The 27,386-nt window shown below is 33.6% G+C and overlaps 1 protein-coding gene across 9 annotated transcripts in view; it reads left to right on the forward strand.

Annotated features, from left to right (window-relative positions):
• Positions 1-27,386, forward strand: part of ARHGEF28 (Rho guanine nucleotide exchange factor 28) — a 355,588-nt gene that overhangs the window by 250,233 nt on the left and 77,969 nt on the right. For 8 of the 9 annotated variants that reach the window (XM_074282270.1, XM_074282269.1, XM_074282264.1 and 5 more), the window contains 12 exons: positions 994-1,117; positions 1,492-1,624; positions 7,745-7,800; positions 8,486-8,537; positions 9,777-9,924; positions 10,037-10,164; positions 14,699-14,839; positions 16,225-16,472; positions 20,042-20,164; positions 21,909-22,026; positions 25,373-25,627; positions 26,586-26,662. In XM_074282270.1, coding sequence (XP_074138371.1) covers positions 994-1,117; positions 1,492-1,624; positions 7,745-7,800; positions 8,486-8,537; positions 9,777-9,924; positions 10,037-10,164; positions 14,699-14,839; positions 16,225-16,472; positions 20,042-20,164; positions 21,909-22,026; positions 25,373-25,627; positions 26,586-26,662 — 1,603 coding nt within the window. The remainder of the gene's footprint in view (positions 1-993; positions 1,118-1,491; positions 1,625-7,744; positions 7,801-8,485; positions 8,538-9,776; positions 9,925-10,036; positions 10,165-14,698; positions 14,840-16,224; positions 16,473-20,041; positions 20,165-21,908; positions 22,027-25,372; positions 25,628-26,585; positions 26,663-27,386) is intronic. The other variant, XM_074282266.1, reaches the window with a different exon arrangement.

Consider the following 27,386-nt stretch of genomic DNA (forward strand, 5'->3'; position numbering starts at 1 on the left):
ATCACTTTCATCATAACAATTCAAGTAGGGGCTACTTGTTATCCTTGTTCAGCTCAATCAAATTCAGTTATTTTCTAATTTTTTTTTGAGGTCAACAGAATTTGAAACACTAAGCAATTCTTTTCCTTTAAAGAATAAAATAGCCAAGTGAATGTCCAGATATTGACTCTAAAATAACTACCAGAAATTTAAAGAAATTTTTAGATTCCTTTAGAGCATATTGAAATTTATAGACACTATTGGTTTTTGTAGCCTAGAATGGATCTTAGGGATTATTTAGCCCAACTCCTAATATTTTTTTTTTGATAAAAAAACAGGCCAAACAAGTAAAGTCACTGAACAAAACTTTCTTGTGAGATATCTCTTTTTTAAAAATCAATTTTTAAAAATTGATTATGCACAAGCAATATAACTAACTAAACTTTCTTCATAATATTTATATTTGAGTTAATTTCAGTGACTAAAGCAGAAAATCTTAATGATTTTGTGTGTGTCATGAACCCCTAGTGTTTTTAAATACATGAAATAAAATACATGGGATTACAAAGGGAATTGGTTATATTGAAATGCAAGTAAGTAAAATATTAAAAAAAATCATTGGACTTTTAGATTAGGAACCCTTGGCATAACAGAGGTGATGAGCTCTGTGTATTTTTGAGGATTATGTTTGTACATATCCTTGTATGTCTGCAAAAGGATTGAATCCAACCATATTCCCAAGCCTACAAATGCTTTTCATATTGTTGCTTGTTTAGCTCATCTGGGACCTGGAAATTTTGTTTTATCACTGATAATGGGGAGTTGACTATTTTCTTAGGTGAGAAGTCTGAAATGACTTCTGAATAAACAGAAAAGGTTTTCATGCCTTTAGAAAAGCCATTAAAATTTCAATACAGCTTGCACTGCAAATGCTAGACTAAGTGCAGTGGATGATGGATCTAAATCTTCAATTCTGCCCTGCTTTGTTCACAGTAAATGCTTTCTATGTTCTAGGATTCAAGAGGAGGAATGGGATAAATACATCATACCTGCCAAATCAGAATCAGAAAAGTACAAAGTGAGCCGCACATTTAGCTTTCTCATGAACAGAATGACCAGCCCTAGGAATAAATCTAAGGTAATCAACTGGGGCCACTATTATATTTTGCAGAAAAAGATAATGGACATTGCATTCAGATTTTTGAAATCTGTGGTTCCCAGCAGGTGCTAAATGTTTCTTCTATGTACTTAAAAATTCTTAGTTTTTCTAAATTGAATTTTTACAGTGTTTGTATTTAAAACTGATTTTGTGTTTAGAGTGATTGTGTCCAAACTCAGAGTTTTAGCTTACTTTGGCTGGAGGTTGGGGGAAGGGAGTGTCATTTAGTTTCAGGTATACTACTTGCAGAGATAATTATTAATACAAAGATTTTGTGCTGTTAAAAATAATTGGTTCCTAGTACTCCAACTGCTTTTGTGTCTTTTCCCTTTCCTCTACTGTTGTGTCTGAAGACAAAGAACAAGGATGCCAAAGACAAAGAAAAATTGAATCGACATCAGTTTGTCCCTGGGATGTTCTCAGGGGTTCTACCATGTTTTGTTTGTGATAAGCCCCTTCTGGGAAAAGAGTCATTCCAGTGTTCTAGTAAGTAGCTTCTTCAGATTTTGTTGGCTTTGTTTGTATTTTTTCTTTATTTATTTTCTCTTTACTAGTTTGTAAATAAGCTCCATTTAAGAAGGGACTATGAACAAAAATTATCTTAGCTTCCCTTTTCAGCACTATATATTTGGTAGATAGACTCTTAAAATTTTATTTGTTACTTTTATTTTTCTTTAGTTTTGGGGGTAGTTAATATTCACTTATAAAAGCAAACAAGTGAAATGTAATGCATAAATATTAAAACTATTTTTTATTCCCAAATACCCAGGTAGACTCTTCTCTTAAGGGCACCCAAAATTATCTGCTCTCTTTAGGGCTGCATATAGGGTCTTTGCTCCACTTTCAAACTTTTAAATTTTGAACTTATAACTGAGGTTTTGGGGTATGACAAATGTTATTAGCAGATTGTTGCTAAAAAAGCATGATTATTTTTCCCTCATCGTGATTGTGGACTTTAGTTCTAATCAGATACACTTTAATCTTCTGTTCCCCTTGAGTGAGTCACTTTTTTTGCTTGTTAAAAAATCAGAAGTTAAGGACATCATGAGTACAGTTCTTTAATGTAATTGTCCCAAACTTGAATAAATACTATTTTGTGAACTTTTTTATTTTTAAAATAAAAAATATATTTTCTCTCATTTACATGTAAAAACAATTTTAACATTCATTAAAAAAAAATCTTCGGGTTCCAAAATCCTCTCCCTTCCTCCCTGTCTACTCCACCCCCTCCATCTCATTGAGAAGGCAAGTAATTTGATATGGGTTATGGATGTGTAGTCATGCAAAACACTTTCATATTGGTCATGATGTGAAAGAAACATAGACAAAATATTTCAAGAAAATGAAAGTTAAAAAGTAAGCTTCAATATGTATTCAGACACCATCAGTTCTTTTTTGGGATGGATATCATTTTTCATAAATCCTTTGTCTCCTTTTCATAAATCTAATGTCTTAGATATTTAAATTGCTGGGAATAGCTAACTCATTCACAGTTGATCATATTAAAATATTTTTGTTACTTTGTACACATTATATTTCACTTTGCATCAGCTCATGGAAATCTTTCCAGGTTTTTCTGTCCATCATACCTTATAGTATAATAGTGTTCCATTATAATCATATACCCCAATTTGTTCAGCCATTCCCCAGTTGATGGGCATGCCTTTGATTTCCAGTTCCTTGCTTGCAGAAAAGAGCTGCTATAAACATTTTTATACATATAAGCCATTTTACTTTTTGTTTTTTTATCTTTTTTGGGATATAAACCAAGTACTGGTATATTGCTAGGTGAAAGAATATGCATGGTTGTATAGCCCTTTGGGCATAGTTCCAAATTGCTCTATAGAATGGATGAATTAATTCACAACTTTACCAATAGTGCATTAATGTCTCATTTTTTTTCACATTCTCTCAAACATTTGTCATTTTCCTTTTCTGTCCTAATAACTCAACTAATTGGTATGAGGTAGTGTCTCAGAATTCTCTTAATTTGCATTTCTATAATTAGTAGTGAGTTGGACCATATTTTCATATGGCTATAGACAGCTTTGATTGCTTTATTTGAGACTGTTCATATCTTTTGATTATTTATCAAATGGAAAATGGTTTTATAAATTTGACGAGTTCTCTATAATGAGGCCTTTATCAGAGAAACTTGCTTCAAAAATTTTTTTTCACAGGATGTATTGATAAATGTATTTATCTCCATCTTCCCTTGTCCCTCAATTATTCTATTCTTTCTCCTTTTCTCTCTTCAAACTACTATAAGAATGAGAAAGTTAGAAAGCATATATTTAGATAGAGGACACAATTGTAATTTGAATAGGAAGGAATGATATCTAAAAAATTAAAATTAAGGGGTGAGAGAGGAATACACTGGCAGAAATGGAAGGGAGAGGTAGAATGGGGTAAATTATTTCACATGAAAGACAAGAAAAATTGTTTATAGTAGATGGAAAGTTTTTCTTAGTAGGTAATATTTGATTGCAATCCTAGTTCCTTTGCTCTCTAGAATATTATATTCTAAGCCTTCTTATTCTTTAATGAAGAAGCTACTACATATTATGCTATCCTGATTATGGCTCCTTGATAGTTGAGTTGTTTCTTTCTGGCTGCTTGCAATATTTTCTCCTTGACCTGGGAGCTTTGGAATTTGGCTATATAATATTTCTGGGAGTTTTCATTTTGAGATTGGTTTCAGGAGATGATTGGTGGATTTTTTTCAATTTCTATTTTCCTTCTGGTTCTAGAATAACAGGACAGTTTTCCTTGACAATTTCTTGAAAGATGATGTCTAGATTCTTTTTTTGATCATGGCTTTCAGATAATCCAATAATTCCTGGATTTATTTTCCCAGGTCAGTTGTTTTTTCAATGAGATATTTTACATTGTTTTCTATTTTTCATTCATTTGATTTGGTTCTGTTATTTCTTGATTTTTCATAAAATCATTAACTTCCACTTGCTTAATTCTAATTTTAAGTAATTATTTTTTTTCAGTGAGCTTTGATATATCCTTTTCCATTTGGACAATTCTATTTTTTAATTTTAAAATATTATTTATTTTAAACATTCTTTTCTTTTTAAAATTTGGAGCTCCAAATTCTCTTCCTCCCTCCCGCCCTTGAGGAGGCAAGAGATATGATAACAATTATTTGTGTTGTCATGGAAAACATATTTCTATATCAGTCATATTGCACAGAAAGCAAAAAAAAAAAGTAGAGAAAATCATACTTCAATTTGCACTCAGAATTCATCAGTTCTCTTTCTGGAGGTGGATAGCATTTTTTCATCATTAGTTCTTTGGAACTGTCTCAGATCATTGTATTAATCAGAGTAGCCAAGTTTCTCGCAGTTGATCCTCATCTCAACATTGCTCTTATTGTAAGCAATAATCTCCCAATTCTTCTCACTTCATTTTGTATCAGTTAATAAATATCTTGTGATATTTTTGTAATACCACCCCCTTGTGATTTCTTTATTTTTATTATAACTTTTTATTTACAAGATATATGCATGGGTAATTTTTCAGCTTTGAAAATTGCAAAACCTTTTGTTCCAATTTTTCCCCTTCCTTCTCCCCATTCCTTCCCCCAGATGGCAGGTTGACAAATATATGTTACAGATGTTAAAGTATAAATTAAATACAATATATGTATACATGTCCAAACAGTTGTTTTGCTGTACAAAAAGAATTGGACTTTGAAATAGTGTACAATTAGCCTGTGAAGGAAATCCAAAATGCAGGCAGACAAAATTAGAGGGATGGGAATTCTATGTAGTGGTTCATAATCATCTCCTAGAGTTCTTTTGCTGGATGTAGCTGGTTCAGTTCATTACTGCTCTATTGGAACTGATTTGGTTCATCACATTGTTGAAGAGGGCCACATCCATCAGAATTGATCATCTATTTTTTAAGGTGTGTTTTTTTCTTCGGTGAATTTTTGTGTTTTTTTTTCCTTTTGGTTAATTCTGCTTTTCAACACATTCTTCTCATTGGTTTTTGTGCCTCTTTGTCATCATAGTAACTTTCTCTGCTCAGATTTTTTTTCTCTTATTTGTTCATTTTTTTCCTAGCCTGTTTCTTGACTTTTAACTCTTTGTTAAAGTGAAGCTCTGCTTCTAAGATAGTGGGTGTACTATCCCAAGTTTCAGGGATTTTGTGCTGCTGTTTATAAAGATGTTTGTCTGAAAGTATAAGCCTATGCTTGCCTTAAAGTATGCTTCATTTTCAGCCTGGTGCTTCATACATTTCCTGCCCATCTTCTAAACTGTTTTTGGCTAGAAAATTATTTCACTCCAACCTTTTGTAGGCTCTACTGCTTTAAGAATTGTTTTATGGAATTATTTAAAGCTTTTTGGAAAGGTTTGGGGGAAGTCTCAGGCAGGTAGAGCTACTTGGCTCTACACCATGCTTTTAAATGGTATCTGAAGATTTTTACTGACCTTTCTATAGCCAGCTTTATTAGATGTATAAAAATGACAAGAACTTTGCAAAGATATATCTTTTAGAGTATCAAGGTTAATTTCTAGAATAAGGAAAGGCATGAGATAGTGCTTATTCTTAAAAAAAAAAGATATTACTATTCTTAATCTAGTCCACAGAAGGTTTACTAAATGTAATTTGGTACCTTCCATTGATGCCCACCCCCTCTCAATCCATCTTTCAAACAACCATCCTAGTTCTTTCCTTCAGTTGAAGCCAAATTCCCTGAAGCTATACTACCTGTGTTCATTTCTCAGTAACAACAACTTACTTAACTGACTTTTATCTCTCCTACTATATATATATATATATATATATATATATATATATATATATAAAGAACAGTTACTACTCTTTTAAATTCAATTCAATTCGTTAGATATGTATTGGGCACTGTGGATGCTGAGGATACAAGAAAGACAAAGGCAGTGTCTTCCCTCATGGAGCTGTACTTCTGGACTCAAGGAATTCTCGATATAATGAGGGAATGACCGCACATAAAAGGAGACTGGAAAACTGAAGGGTTGGGGTAGAGTTTAGGGAGAGAGGACACCAGGGCTCCTGATGAGGATGGAGGGAAAGGGGAATATTTTGTTCTTTGGAGTTGAAACCAGGAAGAACTTTAGGTACAAAATGGAATGAGTATCTTAGTTAAAATATCTTTTTTCTTAGGCTTCATTTCATTTGACTTTTCTGTTGCACTGTTTGTTAGTGACCCATCTCTTTGAAATATTCTATACTATGGGATATTTGAGTAGCTGTGACACTAGCTCCCTGCTACCTTCTTTGTTTTAATTCTGTTTTCTTTCTTGGTTCTACATTTCCCCCCACCATTTTACCAAAATTAGCCATCTTTCTCCCTACCATTTTTAGCCCTTTTTCATTAAACTTAACTCTGATAATTTATTTTTTATGATTTAAAATATAACACCTATGGAGATACTTCTTAAATCCATCCATTACAGTCTATTCTGTCTTGATGTTTTAGCTAGCTACATGACATCTTTACTAAGAGGTCTTGGTAGAAAAATCAGCATGTCTGAAACTCAACTCATCTGCCCTCCCCACAAAGTTGCCAAAAGCAAAAAATCACCACCAGTGAAGTAACAAAGCAGATTTTTCCCTGGCTTTTTATTTATTAACTTTTAAAATATTTTTCATTTATGTATTTAAAATTTTTAACATTATTTTTTTAATTTCAAATTTTTCCTTCTCTTGCTCATGGGAAAGTAAGCAATATGATACCCATTATACATGTGAAGACTTGCAAAACAAATTTCTATATTATCTATGTTATAAAAAAAAAATCCAAGAAAAATAAAGTGAAAAAATATGCTTCAATATGCACTCAGAATTAAACAGTTCTCTTTCTGGAACTAGAAAATGTTTTTCATCATTGAGTTTTTAGAATTGTTCATTAGTGTCAGAGTAGGTAAATATTTTACCCTAACAATTTATATATTTGTTTGTTTAATAATTTGATGATTTTATCCTATTAATTTAAGATTAAGAACTTGAAGCTGTCTTTGACTACCTTCTTTTTTTGGGCCTGATATCTAACTAACAAATGAGTCTTTTTCTTTATGATTCTTAACTCTTCATTCAGTTCCCTTCCATTCCATTCCCATTAGCTGCCTTTCATATTTCGTCTGGTTTTATAGAGAAGAATAGGAATTTCTCAAGTGCAATATATCTCTGGACAAAATTCCTGTAACATTTTGGAGCAGTTGTCAAAGGTTGTTGGAAAAAATTCCATAAATACACATGACAATAAGTTGCCATTCAATCCTTGGTGGACATATAAGTGATAACCAGCAATGTAATGGACAAATAAGTCAGATATTTGTGTTCCCTGTGGCCCCTTATACAAAGTTGGACGTATGAGAAATTTCTGGTTAGCCTTTGCTGACTAACAAAGTTAAGGAAATTAGAGCTTACTTAGTGTTAAATAAATATTTTGAAATATATATTATGTCAACTTTTGGGAAGGGCTACAATTTCAGGTTTTAGTGGGAGAAGCAATTTTGTATGAAGAATCTTAAGAAAGAATGTTCTAGTCTTCTGCATTTTAAATAAGTGATTCTTTGATATGAATATTGAAAGATTTGCTTTTTCTTTCAGTCTGTAATGCAAGTGTACATAAAAGCTGTAGAGAATGCACCCTTCCATGTACCAAGGTAATCTGAAATGATGTCTGTTGTTAACACTCTTGGTTGAATTTCCCCATCTTTTAAATGTCTTCCCAAAGCAGAAGCTGTGGTGACTGGTGATCATTTGGTAGGGTCAGGAGTCAGGCACAAGTTCTGTGCTTGATGCAGATGCTTCTAAAAAATATATGAAGACTAAAGAGCAACCACACAGGAAAATAGGTTGGGCTTAAATTAGTTTTCCTTTCTGTTGCTTATTTTAGAAGATCAAGGCTAAAATGAAGGAATCCGTGATTATATTTGGAAGTAATATGAGGTTCCTTAAAGGACCATACAAAAGGGCACAATGATTATTATTCATCCTTTGGCACATGAACTTCAATGTTTGTGGCAGAAATGGCCCTGAAGTACACCATTTCATATTTTCCATTACATAAACAACATGTAGAGGAGCTAGTAGTTTTAAAAAAAAAGATAGTAGGGGATTAGATAGAAAGGAACCTTTCCATTGTGCTCTTGGCATTCCATTGTGCTCTTGGCAGGTGGACAGGCTCTTCCTGACTCCTCTGAGGATGCTTATTGAACATGTTCATAAAAAATGTGATGTCCAAGATGAGAATGACTGATTAGATTCTCTTTCTGTTTAACTCTGTGGGCCTTCTCACAGCAAGACTTTGATCTGATGTTTTGCATTTCTAATGTTCTTCCTCACCAGAAACTCCAGGAGAGATATCACAACAAGAACAGATCACAAGTCATCCTTGGAAGTAAGTTCTGTAGATAATGCATCCCACAAATCTCTCCAAATAAAAGACCTCTTTTTTATTGTTTTATTTGTTCAAATTTCTCTCCTTCCCACCTATGGTGGATTTAATATGATTTTTACATTTAAAATAACTCACAAATGAAAAATATTCATCAAACTTAGTCAAGGATCTTATATGAATTTTTCATTTATTGTATGAACCCTTTACTAGTAGCTCAATTGTTTAAATTTGTAAAAAAAAGACAAAGAAAAAGAAAAAGCCCCATCTTTACTAGAAATAGAGTACATCCTTACCTATTCAGTTCTTCTCTGACTTTTCTCCATGTGTACATTCTCCTCAAGCAGTCTGTTTCTCCTTTGCCTCATTAACCTCTATCTTATATTAGTAGTATTGAGGTACAAATTGTGTTTCTTTCCTCTCCTCACATCAGGTAGATTGTGAACTGCTTCAAGGCATGGACTGGGTTATTTTTCACTGTTGTATGTGTAGAGTAGGCACGTAATACATATTTATTTAATTGTGTTGAATGAGAAGGAGCTGTGGATTAATGGTTTTCCTCACATTTCAGATAATATGTCCTGGCATATATTCTTTAAATGTATTTATAGTATTTTACAAGTTTGTCTGCATTCAGGATGTTTTTTCTTTCCTCCTCCCAACATACAAGAATGGATATTAAATATAATAGCCTATTGAAACACCATTCTATTTTCAGGATGGAGCAGTTGAATTCAACTTGAGTGGCAGTTTTTCACCTAGCTCCATTCTTATGCCATGAGGGACACTCCTCCTTTTCCCTTCCTCCACCTCACCAACAGCATTCCATTCTATTTATATACCCTGTGTGTGTATATGGCTATGCACACAATATGTATTATACTAATGATGCTAATAACATGTTGTATTTATTTAAAACTCGAGCATAAGCATAAGCAGTAGTTTATGGGTAAGCTGTGTTCCGTGTTTCCCCATCCCATTGCCCTCATTATTTTTGTAGTGCTACAGCCTTAGATGGACACTCCAAAATATGGCTCTGTCTGTGCCTGGCTCTTGGGTAGGGTATTAAATTGAAGGGATGTTGCCAGTAGATGGAGTGTATGTGGAAAGTGATCTGATGTCTAAGTTCTTAAAAAAATGTAAGTGAACTATTTTTAGTTTTGAGTTTTCTGTACCTTATTATTATTTTTTATTTTTTTAAACCAACCACTCAACCTGTGATGCTTGGACTTTGCTTTCCAGATTCTTCATTTAGGGATATTCCTCATCCCAATTCCTCTTCTCTGCACCCTTCTTCTTCCATGCCCATTGGCCTCCCTACAGGAAGAAAAGAAGCTACATGTCCGGGGCACTCACTGTCCAGAAGTGTTCCTGGCGCCAGCCTAGAAAGGTAAGATTCAATTTGTTTTCACATCCTTGAAGTTCTCAGGGTTGATGCTATGGTTACATCTCTTTCTTCTCCCTCCCTGTCTCTTCCTTCTCTCTCCCTCAACCCTCTTTAGTTTCCGAAGGTCAGTGACATCTTTGGAATCAGATGCTGACAGTAACAACTGGAGGACTAGATCACATTCTGATGAGCTGTTACAGTCAATGGGATCTTCTCCCTCCATGGATTCATTTATAATGGAAGGTGAGAAAAGTACTACTCCCTAGTCATTGATATCTCTATTAGCATTTGGAGAAAAAAAGAAAAAAAAGATGTCCTGCTTTGTTTTATTAAATCAGGTAGTATCAGAATTGTTACATATTTTCTGGTACTTCAGACTGGATGGTCTATCTTCCTGTTGAAATTAGTGATCTCTTATTTAAATTCTGTTTCATAAAACTTGTGAGTATGTTGTGTTGCAGTAAAAAAGAGTGGAAAATTTGATACATAGTAGCATCACATGTGGCTTAGTGAGACTTATGTTTATAAAGTTTATAAGATTCATATTCTAAGAAATACTGTGTCAAGAATGTTATGTATGTACTAGTGAAAACTATGGAGTTCATTGTATATTGATGATCATTTTTGTGTATTTTCTCAAAATGGGAAAAAGGACTGTTTTCCTGTCTAGGATCCAGTTCAAAATTAATTAACATTTGTGCATCTGAGCTTTTCACTGATTTAGTTGTATATAGCACCCAGATTTTCATATTACAAATGTAAATGTATTTTAAAATAGAGAGACAAATGACATTTTGGCTTGCTGGCTGGCCTTTGCATCAGCAAGAGCTCCATTCAAATCTTTTTTCTGACACATACTGATGTGAGATGTGTGGGCAAATCACTTTATCTCTCAATGCCCTGGATCATCCTTTAAGACTAAGTAACAGAGTAGTTACTGACCTGTAGGTGCAGAGTATTTCCATATTAGTGATTCTTTACAATGATAAAATCACAGGTCTGGATCACCTTCACCCTTTCCCCCTCAAAATTAAAAAGCAAGATGCCTTTTCAAGCTCAAATCTAATGAACTTTTCAGCACTTTTTATGAAACTGACCTAAAGCTTCATAGCCACTAGGTATTTACTTAAGTTCAAAAGTTCCTTTCTACACCCAGAGAAGGAACACTGAGAAGTGAATGTAAATTGTTAGCACTACTGTCTATCTACCCAGGTTACTTATACCTTCGGAATCAATTCTTAACTTGCAACAAGAAAATTGGATTTACACACATATATCGTATCTAGGTTAGACTGTAACACATGTAAAATGTATGGGATTGCCTGTCATCTTAGGGGAGGAAGTAGAGGGAGGGAGGGGAAAATTTGGAAAAATGAATGCAAGGGATAATGTTATAAAATATTACTCATGCATATATACTATCAAAAATTTTATAATTATAAAATTAAAAAAATAAATTAAAAAAAAGTTCCTTTCTGAATACAAGGGAAATGAAATAGTTCTGTAAAGAGCTCAAGGGAATATCATAGTTACAGTAAGGGAGTAATCCTGGGATTTGAGGGGCGATCAAAACTTTATATCTAAATTAAACTGATCCCTGTTCTCTCAGGAGATTTCTTATGTTCTCTCTGCCTTAAATGAATAAGTATTCATCCTAAATAAGTAAAAGTAGCTGAAATGAAAGATTTTTTAAAATCCCATCACACTCTAAGGGCTTAATAAATAGAGATCATTCATAATCATTGATACCAACCACAAACACAACTGAATTACTTTTTTATGTACTGGATAAACTATTGGTTGGGTGGGCTGATGGGTAACTATGATTTTTTTTCCTTTATTGGGATTATTATGCTATGGTCTCTGGCTTAGATTCCTGAACTCCATGGATATTGGTTTAGACATGGGGAAGAAGGGAGCACTGAATGGGGGTAGAATATACTCTGAAAAAGCTTGGCCCAGACAATTTGATAATAACAATAAGCAATATATTAGCTAATATTTATATAATATTTTAAGATATATTATATTATATATTACATATTTTATATATATATATATATATATATAAATTAATTAATTGAATCCTCATAGAACCCTGTGAAGTAGATGGTGTAATTATCCCTATTTTATAGATATACAAATTGAGGCACAAAAACATTAGATGGCTTGTTCAGGATCACACAATTAGTGAGTGTCTAAGGTAGGATTAAAATTCAGATCTTTCTGATTTCATACCCTTTGCTTTGTCTACTATGTCACCTACCTGCTATGTATCTAGAAGTTGTTCTCTTCTTAGAGAATTTTGATGGGTTCTGAGATCCACCCTCTTTTATAACTATATCATAACTCCCTTGAACCCACTTGTGGAAAGATCCAATTCAGATTGGGTCTCAAATGGGGTCTAGCAACTAACTTGGTCTCAGAGCATTATCTGGATTGTTAAAGAGATGACCATGGGAGGCTTCCCTTTGAATGTACATTTCCCTCAGTGCCTGCCATGACCTTCTTCTTCATCTTCCTATCTAGTCTTTAAAATTCAACTCAAGGCTATATCCTGGTTTGCTTGCTTAGTAGCCTCTTGGATCTATCAACAAGGATTTATGAAGTACCTAATACATTTTAGATACTGGGCTAGGCACGGGAGAAACAAAGATGAAAATGAATATGATCTTTTCTCTCAAGAAACTTACATTCTAGCTTTCTTTTTGCTGATTGTCTTGTGAATTCATCATCATGAGAGAATGGGGAAAATTGTTCAGTGGAGCCCCTGATCTTTTTGTTGAATTTCCTGATCAACTAGATGGCATTGGCAGAGTATAAAATTTATCTAAGTCTGCCTCACATGATATCATGGATGATTTTGTATTGGTTATTTTGAGTTCTTTATACAACCCCCACTACATTTCTAGTTTAATAACACAGGACTGTGTTTTAATGTAAGTACTCTGTGGACAGTGAGTGCTCAATATTTGTTTGTTGAATTTCACAGATCCTGGTAATGCCAAATGAAATTAGTACCTGATGCCAAATAAAATAAACATCACAATTCTTGTCTATTAATTTTGGAGAGATGGAATTTAAATTAAGAGTTTAGTTTGGGAGGGGAATAAAATACTATACTTATCCTATGTCTGAGGGAAAATGCAAATGAAGGAGAATGATGACAGGGCAAAAGTCAGAAGCACATTGGATCAATCACCAAGAATTTATGAAACTCACTTAGGTATAGAGTTTAGTGGACTGAAAACTTAACATGTGTCACTAGTATGATTTTGGTAGCCAAAAATATAAAATACATAAATTCATAAAATCATAGTTCATTGATTTAGAGGTAAGAGAAAACTTATGGACCTTCTAGTTCAACCCTTTTATTTTGAGTATGAAACTATGGTCACACAGCTCAAGTGTTAGCAGTGGATTTTGACACCAAATTTTACCAGCTTCAAATCCAGCATTGTATCCACTCTGCCATATTGACTCTTAACTTAAGTTTCTTTCAAAGAAAAGTAACATTTGGAATTATGACATTAACTTGCTCTGATCAAATCATGGTTTTGCATGATGTTCACTTCTGGCCATCATATTTAAAGAAGAACATGGGTAAACTGGAGCATGTCCATGAGAAAATAGTGAAGATGGTGAGTCTTGACATCATAGTCTAATAGATTATTTTAAGAATCTGGGAACATTTAGCCAAAAAGAGAGAAGATAGTCGGGGTGTAATTTCAGCCTTCAAACATTTGAATGATTGTCACATGGAAGAAGAAATTATACAATTATACATACAAATGGCTATATAGATACATACACATATATTCTTAATTTTTCTTTCTCTTTAGTCCCAAAGAGTAGAAATGGAACCAGTGAAAATTGTATGGATTTTCAGATTACTGTAAGAAGCAACATTCTAATAAATAAAATTGTCCAAAAATGGAGAGGGTTGCTTTGGTAGGTTGTGAGCTTCCCATTTCTAGAAGTCTTCTAATATAGATTGAATGACTACTTATTGGAGAGGAAAACTATTCTTCAGAGATTTGATTTAATGACCACTAAGATCTCTTCCATTTTTAAGATGGTCTTATTATGTTTCTTTATATTTTAGATTTGAGGCCTCTCAATTCTATAGACTATTGTCCCTTTCAGCTTGACAGAGAAGTGTGGGACTGTTTCAAGTACAATATAATTTCCAGACAAATTCAAATATTGCTTTTTTGGGAGTATTTTTGCAAGAGTTGTCAGAGTGATAGAAAAATCCATTATTGCATGTAACAATGAATACCTGTCTGCTGCCTAGTGGGCATGTTAATGCTGACTAGCAAGACAAGGAATAGAAACTAGACAAGGACAACATTCAGTATTTAAATAAATGGTGGAAAATATTAGGGAAGAAAGAAATTATGTTTTCAAAATTCTTAAGGGCTTTGCAAACACTGAAAAGCACTAAAAAGATTTTTTAAATATGTGTATTTCAGAATCCAATACCAATGTACCAGTATTAATACATCAATTCCAATCAATATCAACATTTCTATACCAAATTTCTCTTGTTTTTGAAGCCCCTCCCATGGTTAATACTCTCTATGTATGATCCAATGTGTAGGTTGCCATCTTAAATCATTGGTTGAATCATTTGCATTTCCTAAGAAAGCTGGCTCTGGTTCATTGATTGATAGGAAGAAATGGCTGTAACTGCATGTGTATGAAGGGCTGTCCTTGCTAAAGTCCCATCAGGCTGGGTTTGGAGATGCTCCTGATGGGTTTCTGTCTGTTCCAGAAGTTGTTGATTTGTCTCTGTGGAGCGATCTCAGCTCAGATGCACAGGAGCTTGAAGCAGAATCTTGGAGTCTTGCAGTAGAACCAGCATTTTGCAGCAAGCAGGAAAAAGATGTCATCAAAAGACAGGATGTCATTTTTGGTGAGTCTTGTTGGGTATGTGTGGTAGGTGAGTATAATTGCTGTTCAAGGCCAGGTAAAAATGTATTAGGTACCTATCTTTCCAGGTACCTAAAACTCATGTTTGTGAGTTATATCTCACTTTGTTGTTAAGTCATTTCTATCGTGTCCGACTGTTTATGATTCCATTTGGAGTTTTCTCAACAAAGATACTGAAGTAGTTTACCATTTCCTTCTGTAACTTATTTTGCAGACAAGGAACCTGAGGCAAACAGGATTCAGTGACTTGCCCAGAGTAACACAAATATTAAGTGTCTGAGGTCATATTTGAACTCAGGAAGATGAGTCTTCCTGACTCCAGGCCCAGGTGTTCTGTGAACTCTGGCACTACCTAGTAGTTCTCACATTACTACTTTATACCTCACTTCAGAATAATTATAGAGAAGGCCAGTCTTGAGAAAGGACAAATTTGACATGTAGAATATTTTACAGAAATTCAGTTAGATTCTTCAGTTTTTTTTTAATTAGGATAACCTCCAGCTGATAGAATGTTGTCAAGCATAGTCCTTTAATCACTCTATTAGTTTCTAATAAGTACATGATTTGTCTCTTTGCAAATCCATGCTGAACATTTTTTCACTTATGTACCTTTTAATATTTTCCCTGTATTGTATCCTTTGAGTCATTAGTTTTTATAATTAGCCTTTTTTCATAGTGTTATGACAAATTTCCCTATGATATATGATACATTGTCATAAATATCCAATCGGTGAAAATAAATGCATTTTATGCTAACAAAGGATGCTTTTAGGATTGTCTCATCTTTATAAGTGAGACTATGGAATTTCTGTACTAAACTGAGTTTCTACTGGGCTTATATCAAATTGACACAGCTTATAGAATGAAACAACCAATGCTCAGGAATTTGTGCTTTTGACCCCTTCATTTATTTTTAATTATTTTCTATTCTCTCTCATGGAATTTTTTTTCCCTGGAGGAAATGGAGTTTCAGTGAAAAACAAAGCCTACAGCATAAAGAACAGGTCTGGTAGGGACAGATAGGAAGGATATGCAGTGGTCTCTTAGTTAAAAAAAAAAAAAAGATTTATTACTCAGCCCTGGCTTCTGATAGTTACAGGCTTATTCAATTGTGCCTTAATGGATCCTGACATGATAATTCAATATAGCCTTATCCTTTTTAATTCTGGAAAGTTATAATAAAGCAGGATTTTTTTTGCTTTAAATTAAATGCTGTATCAATGTTTATTTCCATTATGGAAGCAAGCCCCCAATATTTTATTTACATCATCATCTTTTTTTTTTGGAATGATTAGGGAATGTGGGGCTAGAACAGTTCAACACAAATATTAAGCAAAAATTTCTGACTAAGATGCTCTTTTGTTACAGAGTTGATGCAAACTGAAATGCATCACATCCAGACCCTGCTCATCATGTCTGAAATATTTAGAAAAGGAATGAAGGAAGAACTCCAGCTTGACCACAGCACCGTGGATAAAATATTTCCCTGTTTAGATGAGTTACTAGAGATTCATAGGCATTTCTTCTATAGTATGAAGGAGAGGAGGCAGGAGTCCTGTGAAGGCAGTGACAGAAATTTTATCATCAACCGAATCGGAGATATCCTGGTGCAGCAGGTAAAAGTACTTTGAGTGTCTGTGTGGATAACAAATTTAGCCATTTTTAGGTCTTTAGTGATTTTTAGAGTGTCCATGTGAACATTTTGCATAGGTGAATAAGAATTTATGTGTCTTTCCTTGTTGCTTGTTTGGAAGGCTGATGCTCAAATGCTTTGTCAGTCCATTCTCTGAGAGTGTTCTCTGGAAAAATGTCTTAGTTTTCTTATTCTGTTCCCAATATTATCCCTACAACAAGTAACATATGTGGTCAAAACTCTTTATAACACTTGACAGAGATATTACAAAAATGGTTGCTGTTCAATAAGGTAATTAGGTGATGGAGATAAGAGCATTATAAAATTCTAGATCTGGGAGAGACCTTAGTAGATAATCCTATTCAACCCCTTCACTTTATAGATGAAGAATTTTAGAACTTGTTAGTATAGGAATTCAGTCATGTTCATATTGTAATTTTTGCTAAAAGGCTATGTTTAAACTCTTTTAATAAAGCCAATAAGTCCCGCTTTATACTAATAAGGAACTCTACTCCCATTATTTGAATTCATACTATTAGAATTTATAATTGTATGTAAAGTATGGTAATTGATTCTAGTTCAATGGGAAAATGCTGTGTGAGCTTGAATAATGCAATCATTTCAGGGGACTCAGTATTCACATTAATCAGGACTTAGCTGCAAAGGAGTTGATTGAATTTCTTTCCTCTTTTATTCAAAGGTAGCATCATTTTCTGGGACACTTGATCTTCTAGTATGTGTGCTGTAACATTCACTATAAATATAAACTAATATGCCACTCTGAAGATAATTGTAATTTAGGTTTCAGCATCCACTATGGAAGATTGTTTTGGAGTTAGAGGTAGTTGCTGTTCAGTTATTTTAATTGTATTTGACTCTTTATGATGGCCATTTGACTTTCTTAGCAAAGATACTTGTGTGATTTCCACTGGCTTCCAGAGAAACTGGCATATTATTCAAGACATATCATCTCAACTGCATTTGTAAATGAAACTAGTTAGTATAGCAGTTAGATGTAGAATGGAACACATCTGCTTATATTTTTATTGTGATCTATTTTCATTTCATAATCCTGCTACATTTGGCACTCTATCATTTCAGTAGTTGATATTTGAGGAACAAGGGAACCTAAGAGCTTGAAACCTAACCAAAATATAATAATAGTATTTTTGTTATTGTTGAGTAGCTTTTCAGTCATGTTCAAATCTTCATGACTCAATTTAAGTTGTTTTTTTTTTTTTTGGCAAAGATTCTAGAATAGCTTTTTCCTTGTCTAGCACATTATACAGATGATGAAACTGAGGCAAATAAGATTTAAGTAACTTGCCCAGTGTCATGCATCTAGTAGATATCTAAGGCTGGATTTGAATTTATGAGGATGAGTCTTTCAGACCTAGCATGCCATCTACAGACCTAGCATACCATCATCCATGGTACTTACCTACCATTAATAACAATAATAAGAGTAAAGATAATAATAGCTAGCATTTATAGAGTGCTTTAAAGTTTGCAAAGGAGTTTACAAAAATTATCTCATTTGAGTCTCTCAACAATCCTAGGAATTAACTGCTGTTTTTATCACCTTTTACAGATGAGGAGATTGAAACATTCAGAGATTGAATGACTTTCTCAGAGTCACATAGCTAATAAGTATGGGAGACTGGTTGTGAACTCTGATCTTGCTGACTTCAGGCACAGGGCTCTATCTGCTCTGTAGGTAATAATTTTAAAAGCACTTAGCAATAAATTTTCAAGTTGTCTCAAAAAAGAAAAAATTTCAAAGATTACAAGTGCTGCTTTTGTAAAAAAAAAAAAATGCAACCAGAAAAACAATTCCTTACCTAGATTTTGGAAGATTTGTTCATTTACAGTTTATATTATTCTTTTCTTGAGAAAGGAACAAACAGGCTTTTTTTTTCCTGAGGCAATTGCCCAGGGTCACATAGCTAGGAAGTGTTAAGTATCTGAGACCAGATTGAACTCAGGTCCTCCTGAATTAGGGGCTGGTGCTCAATGCATTACACTACCTAGCTGCCCACATACAGGTTTTTGAAGCTTATATTCTATTTTAGATCATCTCTTTATAGTTATAGATCAACAGAGCCAAAGGGAATATGTGCATTTTATTACTTATTTATATATTTGCTTATGTAGAAATTACTCTATCACTTATATCTCTAATTGTATCTGTCATTCTCGGGAATAATTCTGCCTATCTTGCTGAGTTGTGAGGAGGAAATGCAATAAAAGTTGTCAACTGTAGATACTTTGTAAACTGTGAAATACCATTTGTTATTTAGTCAAATGTAAAAATAATACTTGTTGCTAGAATTTTAACATATGCATCATCTTTTCTTTGAGGAGAGTTTTCAGGTCTGCATTTTGTCCTGCCTAGTTAAATGTTATCTACATCTACATACATATAATTTTGAATAATAATAAGTTAACAGATGTAATATATAATGTATGTTGATTTTACAGATAAAATAAATGGTAACATCCTCTTGATGTCACATAAAATAAATTATTGAGAATGTTTAAAGTACAAACAGAGGCAAGAAAGTATAGTATACAAAATAATACATTTTTAGATAGAGCATTTGAGTTAAAATTCCAGCTTTGGTACTTGGCACCTGTGTGATTTTGGTCAAATCACTAAATTTCTGTGGGTCTCAGCATCCATCATCCCCAAAATAATGGGACTATATTGAATGACCTGTAAATTTCCTTGCAGTTCTAAGATTCTCTGATCTTATGACCAGGAAAAGTATGTGAACTGGTCACACACTAACAATGAAAAGCAATAGACAGACTGATTTGTATACACTGGTACCTTTGAGATATAAAGGATTGAGAAGACCTTCAGGATTTTGGGTAAATCCCTAAAGAGGACTTTTGGAAAAGTATGGACAGGAATTATGCAAAATGAGAAGATATATGAAGAGATTTCTCAGTTATAATATAAGGAATACTTATATCAGTGAAAACATAGGTTTATCAAATAGTCAAAGTATTTCCTATTACAATAGATTTTATGTGAAATCATCATATCAAATTGCTTTCTAAAGTTTGTTCTCAGATTTCTTTATTCCAATTTCCAAGTGAAATAGTTTGAGAACTATGGAGAAGTTTGTTTCTGTAATTTCCATTTTTATATTATTATTTCTTTTCTTTGTGTTTAAATTTAAATTAAATTCTTATTATAATGTTTCTTTTTTTTTCCTCCAATTTTTAAAGTCTGATTTGAGAAGTAGTTAGGGATGGGGTTAAGGAATAGACTTGTGATTCATTGGTATAGGGATCTTCCAGGGAAGGAAGTTTCTATTGCCCATGCAGGTCAAGAATTTTTGGAGAGAAATTTGGACCTTACTGAGTAGCCTAGATTACTCTGTGGTTCAGTAACTTGTCTATACAAGTTGTGTCAGAGATAGGCCCTAAATTGCGGCATTTCTGGCTTCAAGGCTTATTCTAGCGGTTCCACCTTGCCATATCTCTCAGTTTTGAAAAATTAACCGGATTTGTAAACCATTATTTAATTGACGATCCCATTAGTTTTCAGAAGAAAATGCAAATACAATGAAGAAAATATATGGAGAATTTTGTAGCCATCATAAAGAAGCCGTCAGTCTCTTCAAAGAGTTGCAGCAGAACAAAAAGTTTCAGAATTTCATCAAAGTGAGTATTTTACAATCCTGATATGTCAAAATGAATTATTATGTGGTAATAATGAATTATTATCACAGTCTCTGGGACTATGGTTTGTGTATATTTCCTCCGGGATCTCTCCAGTTCCTACTTCGTGTGGTATTTTTAGGGAAATGAGAAGGAAATAAGCTTGTGACAAAATTAAAGGAAGTGGGGATAATGTTTCATTTCTCTCAGTACTGGATTTTGTCCTCCCAATTTCCTTTTCTTCTTTGGTTTATATTTGTAAAATTATTTATTTTCCCAACCCCTGGGTATGTCTGTAATTCTAGCTGATAGGAAATGTTTTTCCATCTGCCTTCAGTCACAAACAATAGAATGTATTCTCAGAAAGATCAAGAAGTGTATGGGACTGGGTGATGGCAGTATTTTACCTTCAGAGAAGGGCAACTAATCTTGACTTTTTTCCTGCTCCTTTTATAGTCTATATTTAGAACAGTAGTTTCCAAGGCAAGTAGACTTTCTCCCTCAAATTTTCCCCTTCCTCCTTGATTCATTTAAAGTTTGAGCAGTGTGGCCCAATGGAAAGAACACTGAATTAAAAGTCAGAGAGCTTGGGTGGGTGCCTAACCTTACTTTTATGACTTTGTACAAATCATTAACCATTCTTAGCTTCAGTTTCATCATTTGTAATATAATCAACTTAGACTAGATAACCTTTAAGATCTCTTTCAGCTTTAATATATTATCCTCTGATGGTATGAAGAGCATCCTGAAGTTTTTAAAGGAAAAACCTTCCTTTAGAAGAGGTGAAGTATAAATATTCAGTACATGCACAACTAAAAATACAATAACCTTAGAGTGAATCCTGCCTCTGATTTCTCATTTTTCTTTAATTAAAGTTGACTCGGATGTTAGAGCTGAATCAAAAGCTACAGGAAATAAGATTCAATGAAACACAAAATTTAAATTTCATTTTTGTTTTTCTTATCTTTTTAAAGCTCTTTTCCATCCTTTAAAATTGCTAATCACCTGCAGGCTCCAGCTCAAAGAAATGATTACATGGAATTATTCTGAGCCAAATGAAGAACTAACCATAAAAATTATTCATGCTTATCCACCATGGCTTTTAGGCATTTGTATTTTTGTTACTTGAATTAGAAATATAGCGAGCTAAATTAAAACCTCCAAAATTTCCAGTGAGTAAATTAATAAAAGACATTTATTAAATACTTCTTGCTGTTCAGTCATTTTTGATTTTTTTCTGACTCCTTGTGACCCCATTTTGAATTTTTTTGGCAAAGATACTGAAGTCATTTTTAATTTTCTTTTCCTGGTCATTTTACAGGTGAGGAAACTGAGGAAAATAGGGTTAAATGACATGCCCAGGGTCACACAGCTAGTTAGTGTCTGAGGCCAGATTTGAACTTCCTGACTCCAAGATTGACACTCTACTCACTATGCCACCTAGTTGTCCATTTACTGTGTTCTGTACTAAGTGGTGGAGACAAGCAAAAAGACGAAAGACTTGTATTCTAAAGGGTGAGAAAACATATGTAGTAAAGTAGTAGACAGGGAATGGAACCACAGTCTGGGATATCAGGAGAATAATGTTAGAGAATTCTATGAATACACTCTTTTAAATTTGATCTAGTGCCTATGATTCAAAGATTTATTTATCTTGGTTATAGTAGATTTCTTGTATTATCGATGTCAAAATGTAGAGATTAATAAAATAGTTTGTGTTTTACATGAACTTTATATATATTTTCAGGTACGTAATAGTAACCTTTTGGCTCGACGGCGTGGAATTCCTGAGTGTATTTTATTGGTCACTCAGCGCATCACAAAATACCCAGTTTTAGTAGAAAGAATACTACAGTACTCCAAGGGTAAGTGGCAAGTTCTGGGAGCAAATGTTTGTCCTTCTTATTTACATCCTCTGAAATTTTATTACATTTTGAAAACATGTAAATTCCTGCTGTCTTTGGTTTACAAAGTCATTCACAAAGTATAGAGTATAAAAGCCTGCACATTTGGATTTAGTATGGCAAGTATTTGGGGATTAACATGCTGAGCCAACATTCCAAACACCCCCAATTTGACCACATCAGCTTTTTTTCCCCAAGAGTCCAGTGCCTCATTTCCACTGACCTTGATTTTCCCTACCAAGTTTACTCTTGCATCTGGTTTGCCTTAATTCTCTTTCCTCTGTCCCAGCCCACTCTCCAGTTATTAAACCATTCTGTTCCTTCCACTGTTGCCAAAGTTCACCTCTCCCACATGCTGAAATGTGAGGTAGAGAGCTGTTGTTATGAAGGGCTTCTGACCAAGCAGTTCATGGAATTATGTACATGAGTAGAATGCTTAAATTTCTACTTAAGATTAGCTGTTTCATTGTTGGGCCACATTATTCTTTGGCACAAATGATAATCCTTCCACGTCTTAGGATGTCTTCATGGGTTTCTTTGGTGAAAAAAGACTCCTCAAAACAAAACTATACTAAACCACTTATCATCTGTGGTCAGAATTTTTGTATAGGCTGGGATCACTTGGCTGGTTGGTTCTTAGACAAGTCCATTGCTAGACTTTTTATTGAATAGACCTTTTCAGCCTAGCTAAGAATGGCTGGAGTTTGTGATCAGATGCTCTCAGGAACCCAGAGTCATCTTCATGCTCTATGATGGAGTAGAAGAATAAATGTCTTTGGTTGAATCTTAAGTGATTATTCTTTCCTTCTGGATACCTATATTTGTATTCTCAGTGCTTAGCACAGTACTTGATACATGGTAAAAGCTTAAAAATACTTATTGCCTTCTTTTTCTTCTTCCCTTGGTTTCCATAATACCTACTTAAAAGTATCAGGCTCCTTGAATGGGTTTACATCAATAAATATAGGTTTTGCATGCTTTCACATGTATAACTGATATCATATTGCTTGCCTTTTCAATAGGTGAAAGAGTGGCTCAAGGAAGGGAGAAAATTTGGAACTAAATTTTTTAAAAGGTCAAAAAATAATATTTTTAAAAGCAAAAGAAAAAAAATCAAGCATTTATGAAACATATGCCAGACACAGGACTAGATGCTGGGATACAAAGACAAAAATATAGTTCTGCAAGGAAAGGAAAATCACTCAAATAGTTTTCATTCTACTGGGGAAAGGCCTTGGTTTAAGTTCCACCTCCATCACTTACTACCTACGTGACCTTGGACAAGATACTTCATCTCTCTGGAACGGAGTTTCCTCATCTTACAAATGAAAGGGTTGGCATTTAGATGACCTGTAAGGCCGCTTTCATGTAAGTTGGTAAATCCAACTCAAATGCACCATGAAGCCTTTCCTGAAGGAATCCCCCCTTTTCACTTTAAGCATCCCATTACCCCTACATTCCCATAGTACTTTACAATTTCCTAATATGCTTATATAGTCCCATGTTAGAAGTTCTATGAAGTCCTGGACCATGTACTTTTTGTCCCTTAGGTCTCCCCCAATTTGTGGCACAGTTCTTCACATAGTGGGTATTTAATGAATGGTTATTGAGTGCATAATACTACTATTGACATCATGAGGAATGGTAATAAACATCTATGTTGTGAGAACACATACAAGTAAAAGAACCTTCAGGGGACAGAAAATGCTGCATATGTTCAGAACTCTTACTTGACAGTAATAGATTTTCATGGGCCCCAGAATCTTAGTTTTTTCAGTTTTTTATGGTTTATTTTGCTCTTTTTCAATAACATACAAGTAATATAAACAAGAATGTCCTTTATCTCACACTTTAAGATTTACATAGTAGGTGATGCTAATATCTTCTCCTGAAGAAAGGATTCTCTTAGGTGGCAGGAGAAATAGTGAAGATGGTGAGGTAGATTCAAATTAGGAGAGGGAAGATTAGTTCATATTGAGGAACAGGGACTAATAGTAGGAGCTTAGAGGGAAGGAAATTAAAGGAAATAATAAGATCAAAAAAATTACTATGATGCCAAATTGTGAATGGTCTTGAACCATTTTGAAGTCAACTAAATAACCAAGGGGAAGTTACTGAGGATCTCAGTGAATTAGAATCTTGGGCAGCATTCCTTTTGAGTCTATTCAGCAAATATTTATTTGGGGCCTGCTGTGTTTAAGGCATGATCCTGGGTGCTAGGGAGTAAACGGGGAAAAAACCTCAAATAATCCCTTCTTTTGAGGAATTTATAGTATGTGGAGTGGTATGAAAAGCAAACAGATCAGTGTTGGGTTAAGGTAGTAAAAAGATAAGCTCTGCCTGCCTATTCCAGTAGAACGATATCTGGAAGAAGCAACCCCTTTATTTACAAAGGATAGCACAGTGGTAAGGTGCCAGGTCTGGAATCAGGAAGACTCATCTATCAAAACATAAATCTGACTTTGGACATTTATTAGTTCTGTGACTCTGGGCAAATCAACTTAATCTGGTTTGCCTCAGTTTCCTCATCTATTAAATGAGCTGGAGAAGAAAATCTCTAATATTTTTGCCAAGAAAAACCCTTATAGGGTCACAAAGAGTTAGACATGTCTGATATGACTGAACAACAACAAATTACAAGATGGGTCAGACAAAAACAGTTGATAATTCATGAATCAGCAGTTAAAGCTCTAATAGTATCTCACAGGAATCATGGGAGAGAAATACTTCTTAAGCAATAAAATATTCTATAAAATGTGACTCATTATTATTAGGAATAATAAAAGAAGATGACCAGGGTGGGATTAATATGTACTACCTTTTGTTGAAGTTAAAGGACAGATGTGTTAATGCTGAGAATTAAAAATGGACAAGATTTGGAAAGGTAGAAGGTGTTTGGAGGGCCACATCCAATCTCCCATTTTGTCAATCAATTGTCTATTTCTAATCTTTGGAGTACTGACTTCAAAATCTTCACTGGCATCTCTATTTTTATAATATTATGTATTTATGTAGTCCATATACTTTATAATTTTTTATAAGTATAATTTTTTATTTAACATTTTAACATTTTATCATTTTAACGTTTTAACAATGGCAATCTTTCAAAATCATATTTTTAAAAGTTCTTATGATTCAATTTGGGACCCAAAGATATTAGCAGGAGATTTTTTATGAGTTTGCCATATTCTTTGTGGTAGCATAACTATCAGATAATATTTTAACTAGATTAAAAATGCTGGAGGACAATGTTTTTCCTTAGACAGAGCTGATTAATTTTAAAATGTCTATTTTTGACTTTATACAGAAGGGACTGAAGAACACAAAGACTTGTGCAAAGCTCTTTGCTTAATTAAGGACATGATTGCAGCAGTGGATTTAAAAGTCAATGAGTATGAGAAAAAGCAAAAATGGCTGGAGATCCTGAATAAAATAGAAAACAAAACTTATACAAAGCTTAAAAATGGCCACGTTTTCAGGAAGCAAGCTCTGATAAGTAAAGAAAGGACTTTGTTATATGATGGTCTAGTTTATTGGAAGACTGCCACAGGCCGATTCAAAGGTAAAATGTCTCTGCACACCAATTCCTTGAACATCTCTTAGACTTATTAATTTAGCAGAAGGCTGAATTTTTAAATGAAAAATGTAACCTGTTCATACACCTGGTATAGTTTTAAATGTACTTGTATGAAAGCTCAAGTTATGAGCTCAGTTAGATGTCACCAGTGGGAGATCTTTGGATGGTGGTTTGTTTTCCCAAGTGATAACTTGAAACTTTCAAAACAAAATCACATTTTATAAATTTGTAAGTATTCGAGAAACTTAAACAGAAGCAGGGCTCTGCATTGATGGGACAAGTACTTCTACATGTGAAATTTCACATCTTGTAGCATGTTGAAATAAATATGTGGTAGGAATTAGAGTTACAAAAATCTGGTTAGTTGTTGCCAGAAGAGTATTTTTTTGTTTAGCAAAATGTTCTCTTGTAAATTTTCTCATAAGTTAAGTAATTTTTATAAAACATCACTAAAATTTGCTTTTAAAAAAGTGCTAATGATGTATATCCCCGAAACACTTAGCTGGGAAACAGAAAACAAAGGAACAGGCTTTACCTTAGTTGATGACTATTAGGAATGTGAAACTCATAATCTAAAATGCAGGAGCTATCAATATTTAAAATTTAATATTAGGTTTATTTTTGTTGAGATAAAAATTCATCATATTTCAGCATAGCACTCATTTGCCAGGATTTGTTGCTTTATACAAACATTGTGTTTTTTGAAAAGTTAATACTTTTTTGTACTAGTTATAGATATTTTAATGTATTTTTTTCTTCTAAGTAGAAAAATCCCTAATGGGAGCCATCTTTAAAGTTACCTAATTATAATTTATTGTAAGCGCATAGTAAAGCTTAGTTAGAAAGCATTTTTTTAAGTTTTAAAACTTCAGAATTTTACTATACAAAGAAAATTAACTGTTCTATATTCTTTATTAAATTCCAGCAATGTTTTTCTTTACAGATATCCTTGCTCTGCTTCTTACTGATGTGCTACTATTCTTACAAGAAAAAGATCAGAAATACATCTTTGCAGCAGTTGTGAGTATATAAATCTCTGTCATAGAAAGCATATTCTAATTGCCTTTTTACATGTTTCTTAAAAATCTGATATCTAAGAGGCATGGTCAAATTCAGCAAATTTTTAGATCTCTCTTTTGAATGAGGTACAGTGCTGAGATTTAGGGAGACCAGGATGAAAAAAATGGCATCATAACTTTATAAATCCTGTACAAAGTAAGCTTTAATAAAATTTTATTGATTGGATAAATGTTTACTGGTCCACATTAAAAAGGAGAGTTTCTTCACTGAAACTTCCCTTTCCTGATAAAATCACTGGTCCAGACCAAGACACAATAATGGACTCTTAGCAAAGGTTTTATCTAAAACAAAAAAAAAATGTAGTTATCACCAAATTTTGTTGCCTGGATGGCTTACTGCCTAATAGGTTTGAATTGGAATTAGAAATTAGAATTAAAAAGACTAGCCTCTTTCAAGACTGTTAGTCACTGCAGCAGGAAAGATTAAGTCTAACTAAAGAATTATACAATAGTGGGATGGCTCTGATCTGTGGATTTGCTGCAGATTTCATACTCAGCTTTTTTTTTTTTTTCACTGTTACCCATATACTATATCTACTGATAAATGGTAGGACAGAATAACCAAAATCTTAGGATGAAGCTATATCTTTGCTGCTGTTTGAGGGTGAATGATATTAAGATACTGCTAATGATAATGCTTCATTAATCCAATATGTTAATACATT

This window comes from Sminthopsis crassicaudata, chromosome 1, assembly GCF_048593235.1.
Source record: "Sminthopsis crassicaudata isolate SCR6 chromosome 1, ASM4859323v1, whole genome shotgun sequence".
NCBI lineage: Eukaryota > Metazoa > Chordata > Mammalia > Dasyuromorphia > Dasyuridae > Sminthopsis > Sminthopsis crassicaudata.